Source organism: Chionomys nivalis, chromosome 12, assembly GCF_950005125.1.
Source record: "Chionomys nivalis chromosome 12, mChiNiv1.1, whole genome shotgun sequence".
Lineage (NCBI taxonomy): Eukaryota > Metazoa > Chordata > Mammalia > Rodentia > Cricetidae > Chionomys > Chionomys nivalis.
The window spans coordinates 74,908,531-74,914,024 of NC_080097.1; the positions used below are offsets into that span (position 1 = coordinate 74,908,531).

A 5,494-nucleotide genomic window follows, 5' to 3' on the forward strand; every position below is an offset into this window, starting at 1 on the left:
GAATTCCAAAGAACGCCAGTGAAGGAATGCCTCAGCAACAGGATGGATGAACTTGCAAGCAAGAGTGAGGGCAAGCAGGCAAAAGCAAAGGCTTCCTTCTTCCATGTCCTTTTATGTGGGTCAACATCAGAAAGTATGGCCTAGATTTAGAGTGGGTCTTCCTAACTCAAATGAGACAATCTAGGTAGTTACTCAGGTGTAGCCAGCTGCCTAGGTTTTAGCTGATTCCAGATGTAGTCAAGTTGGCAACCAAGATTAGCCGTCACAGCCTCCAAATCCCTGAGTTCCCATTTGACTGGCACTGCTCGGCTGGCACAGCCTCCTTCACAGACCCTTTCTCCTCCTCCAGGCATCTTTGTCTTCATATGCAAATGTCTTTTTTTGACTTGTAGGAGAGGAAAAGATGATTTTATTCTTTTCAGCATACCAGCTCATCCATCCGAAATTATTTTTTCAATTTTGAAGATGACATGAGCATTGTAGAAGATTTGAAAATGTGGAGATACAAAGTAAGAAAGTAATATTATAATTCCGTCACTTTGAGAGAACTGCTTTGCATTCTGAGATCTTCTTTCTTCTTTTTCTGGGCTTATGTTTTTATTTTTATTTTATTTATTTATTTATTAAAGATTTCTGCCTCCTCCCCACCACCGCCTCCCATTTCCCTCCCCCTCCCCCGAACAAGTCCCCTTCCCTGGTCAGCCCAAAGAGCAATCAGGGTTCCTTGCTCTGTGGGAAGTCCAAGGACCACCCACCTCCATCCAGGTCTAGTAAGGTGAGCATCCAAACTGCCTAGGCTCCCACAAAGCCAGTACGTGCAGTAGGATCAAAAACCCATTGCCATTGTTCTTGAGTTCTCAGTGGTCCTCATTGTCTGCTATGTTCTGCGAGTCCGGTTTTATCCCATGCTTTTTCAGACCCGGGCCAGCAGGCCTTGGGGAGTTCCTGATAGAACACCCCCATTGTCTCAGTGTATGGGTACACCCCTCGTGGTCCTGAGTTCCTTGCTCGTGCTCTCTCTCCTTCTGCTCTTGATTTGGACCTTGAGATTTCAGTCCGGTGCTCCAATGTGGGTCTCTGTCTCTGTCTCCTTTCATCGCATGATGAAGGTTAATATTCAGAAGGATGCTTATATGTTTTTCTTTGGCTTCACCTTCTTATTTATCTTCTCTAGGATCATGAATTAAAGGCTCAATGTTCTTTATTTATGGCTAGAAACCAAATATGAGTGAGTACATCTCATGTTCCTCTTTTTGGGTCTGGCTTACCTCACTCAGGATAGTGTTTTTTATTTCCATCCGTTTGTGTGCAAAATTCAAGAAGTCATTGTTTTTTACTGCTGAGTAGTACTCTAATATGTATATACTCCATACTTTCTTCATCCATTCTTCCATTGAAGTGCATCTAGGTTGTTTCCAGGTTCTAGCTATTACAAACAATGCTGCTATGAACCTAGTTGAGCATTACTTTTGTTGTATGATAGGGCATCTCTTGGGTATTTTCCCAAGAGTGGTATTGCTGGGTCCAGGGGCAGATTGATCCCGAATTTCCTGAGAAACTGCCATATTGCTTTCCAAAGTGGTTGCACAAGTTTGCATTCCCACCAGCAATGGATGAGTGTACCCCTTACTCCACAACCTCTCCAGCAAAGGCTATCATTGGTGTTTTTGATTTTAGCCATTCTGACATGTGTAAGATGGTATCTTAAAGTTGTCTTGATTTGCATTTCCCTGATCACTAAGGAAACTGAGCATGATCTTAAGTGTCTTTTGGCCATTTGAACTTCTTCTGTTGAGAATTTTCTGTTCAGCTCAGTGCCCCATTTTATAATTGGGTTGATTAGTCTTTCATGGTCTAGTTTCTTCAGTTCTTTATATATTTGCAGGGTTGGTGGAGATCTTCTCCCATTCAGTGGGTTGCCTTTTTGTCTTAGTGACAGTGTCCTTTGCTTTACAGAAGTTTCTCAGTCTCAGGAGGTCCCACTTATTCAACGATGCCCTTAGTGTCTGTGCTGCTGGGGTTATACGTAGGAAGTGGTCTCCTGTGCCCATGTGTTGTAGAGTACTTGCCACTTTCTCTTCAATCAGGTTCAGTGTGTTCGGACTGATATTGAGGTCTTTAATCCATTTGGACTTGATTTTTGTGCATGATGATAGATATTGGTCTATTTTCATTCTTCTACAGATTGCCTTCCAGTTTTGCCAGCACAATTTGTTGAAAATGCTCTCTTTCTTTCATTGTATACTTTTAGCTCCTTTATTGAAAATCATGTGTTCATAGGTTTGTGGGATAAAGTAAGGGTCTTCTATTTGATTCCATTGGTCGACTTCTCTGTTTTTATGCCAGTACCAAGCTGTTTTCAATACTGTAGCTCTGTAATAGAGTTTGATGTCAGGGATGGTAATGCCTCCAGACAGTCCTTTATTGTATAAGATCATTTTGCCTATCCTGGGCTTTTTGTTTTTCCATATAAAGTTGACTATTGTCGTTTCTAGATCTGTGAAGAATTTTGATGGGACCTTGATGGGGATTGCATTGAATCTATAGATTGCTTTTGGTAGAATTGCCATTTTTAATATGTTGATCCTCCCAATCCAAGACAAGGGAGATCCTTCCATTTTCTGGAGTCCTCTTCAATTTCTTTCTTCAAAGACTTAAAGTTCTTGTCAAATAGATCTTTTACTTCCTTGGTCAGAGTTACCCCAAGATATTTTATGCTATTTGTGGCTATCATGAAAGGTGATACTTCTCTGATTTCCCTCTCTGCTTCCTTATCCTTAGTGTATAGGAAGGCAACTGATTTTTTGGAGTTGATCTTGTATCCTGCCACATTACCAAAGGTGTTCTTCAGCTGTAGGAGTTCTTTGGTAGAGATTTTGGGGTCGCTTATGTATACTATCATATCATCTGCAAATTATGAAAGCTTAACTTCTTCCTTTCCAATATGATTCCCTTTATCCCCTTATGTTGTCTTATTGCTATTGCTAGAACTTCAAGCACAATATTGAAGAGGTATGGAGAGAGTGGACAGCCTTGGCGTGTTCCTGATTTTAGTGGGATGGCTTTGAGTTTTTCTCCATTTAATTTAATGTTATTTGTCGGCTTGCTGTAAATAGCTTTTATTATATTTAGGTATGACCCTTGTATCCCAATCTCTCCAAGACCTTTATCATAAAGGGGTGTTGAATTTTGTCGAATGCTTTTTCAGCATCTAATGAAATGATCATATGGTGTTTTTCTTTCATTTTATTTACATGGTGGATTACATTGATAGGTTTGCATATGTTGAACCAGCCCTGCATCTCTGGTATGAAGCCTACTTGATCATAATGGATAATTTTTCAAATGTGTTCTTGGATTCAGTTTGCCAGTATTTTATTGAGAATTTTTGCTTCAATGTTCATGAGTGATATAGGCCTGTAATTCTCTTTCTTGGTTGGGTCTTTGTGTGGTTTTGGTATCAGGGTAATTGTAGCTTCATAAAAGAAATTTGGCTTCTTCCTGTCTGTGCTAGGACGGCGCGTGGTCCACGCCGAGCGACCGAGAAGCCCGGTCTGCGCCCTCAGAATGACTGAGTGGGAGACAGCCACACCTGCCGTGGCAGAGACCCCAGACATCAAGCTCTTCGGGAAATGGAGCACTGATGATGTGCAAATCAACGATATTTCTCTGCAGGATTACATTGCTGTGAAGGAGAAGTATGCCAAGTACCTGCCCCACAGTGCCGGGCGGTATGCCGCCAAGCGCTTCCGCAAAGCCCAGTGCCCCATTGTGGAGCGCCTTACTAACTCCATGATGATGCACGGTCGCAACAACGGCAAGAAGCTCATGACTGTATGAATTGTGAAGCATGCCTTTGAGATCATCCACCTGCTCACTGGTGAGAACCCTCTGCAGGTCCTGGTGAATGCCATCATCAACAGTGGCCCCCGGGAAGACTCAACACGCATTGGGCGAGCCGGGACAGTGAGACGGCAGGCTGTGGATGTGTCGCCACTGCGCAGAGTGAATCAGGCCATCTGGCTGCTGTGCACAGGAGCTCGTGAGGCTGCTTTCCGCAACATCAAGACCATTGCTGAGTGCCTTGCAGATGAGCTCATCAATGCTGCCAAGGGCTCCTCCAACTCCTATGCCATCAAGAAGAAGGATGAACTGGAGCGTGTGGCCAAGTCTAACCGCTGATTTCCCAGCTGCTGCCTAGTAAACTGTGTGCCCTTTGGGAAAGTTTCAAAAAAAAAAAAAAAGAAATTTGGCAATGACTCTTCTGTTTCTATATTGTGAAATACATTAAGGACTATAGGTATTAGCTCTTCTTGGAAGTTCTGGTAGAATTCTGCATTGAAACAATCTGGTTCTGGGCTTGTTTTGGAAGGGACAATTTTGCTAACAGCTTCTAATTCTTTGCAACTAACGGGTCTATTTAGATCGTTCATCCGGTCTTGGTTTAGCTTTGGTATATGGTACTTATCTAAAAAAATGTCCATTTCTGTTACATTTTCCAGTTTTGTGGCATACAGGCTTTTGTAGTAAGATCTGATGATTCTCTTAATTTCCTCTGTGTCTGTGGTTATGTCCCCCTTTTCATTTCTGATCTTATTTATTTGCGTGTTCTCTCTCTGTCGTTTAATTAGTTTGGATAGGGGTTTGTCAATCTTGCTGATTTTCTCCAAGAACCAACTTATTGTTTCATTGATTCTTTGGATTATTTTCTGTGTTTCTATTTTGTTGATTTCAGCCCTCAGTTTGATTATTTCCAGTCTTCTACACCTCCTGCGCACATCAGCTTCTTTTTTTTCTAGAGCTCTCAGGTGTGCTGTTAAGTCTCCAATGTATGCTTTCTCCGTTTTCTTTAAGTGGGCACTTAGTGCTATGAACTTTCCTATTAGCACTGCTTTCATCATGTCCCATAGGTTTGAGTATGTTGTCCCTTTATTTTCATTAAATTCAAGGAAGACTTTAATTTCTTTCTTTTTTTTATTTTTATTTTTTTTTTAATTTCTTTCTTAATTTCTTCCTTGACCCAGGTGTGGTTCAGTAGTTGACTGTTCAGTTTCCATGAGTTTGTCGGCTTTCTGGAGGTAGCATTGTTGTTGCCTTCTGACTTTAATCTGTGGTGATCTGATAAGACACAGCTGGACACTGATTTTTTTTGTATCTGTGGAGGTTTCCTTTGTTTCCGAGTATGTGGTCAATTTTCGAGAAGGTTTCCATGAGCTGCAGAGAAGAAGGTGTATATGTTCCTATTTGGGTGAAGTGTTCTATAGATGTCTGTTAAGTCCATTTGCTTCATTACCTCCAACAATTTCTTTATCCTCTACTAGGTTTCTGTCTGTTTGACCTGTCCATTGGTGAGAGAGGTGTGTTGAAGTCTCCTACTACTAGTGTGTGTGGTTTGATGACTGCCTTGAATTTTAGTAATATTTCTTTTACATAAGTGGGTGCTTTTATATTAGGGGCGTAGTTATTCAGGATTGAGACTTCATCCTGATGAATT

At 41.5% G+C, this 5,494-nt stretch overlaps 1 protein-coding gene across 1 annotated transcript; it reads left to right on the plus strand.

The window, feature by feature from the left end:
• Nucleotides 1-3,509: 3,509 nt before the first annotated feature.
• LOC130885049 (40S ribosomal protein S5-like) lies at nucleotides 3,510-4,222 on the plus strand. Its single transcript, XM_057786428.1, has one exon. The coding sequence runs from the start codon at nucleotides 3,568-3,570 to the stop codon at nucleotides 3,838-3,840; it is 273 nt and encodes a 90-aa protein (XP_057642411.1). The 5' UTR covers nucleotides 3,510-3,567; the 3' UTR covers nucleotides 3,841-4,222.
• Nucleotides 4,223-5,494: the final 1,272 nt, after the last annotated feature.

Coding starts and splice junctions, on each gene's coding strand:
- LOC130885049 (XM_057786428.1), top strand. CDS start 3,568: ATGACTGAGTGGGAGACAGCCACACCTGCCGTGGCAGAGACCCCAGAC.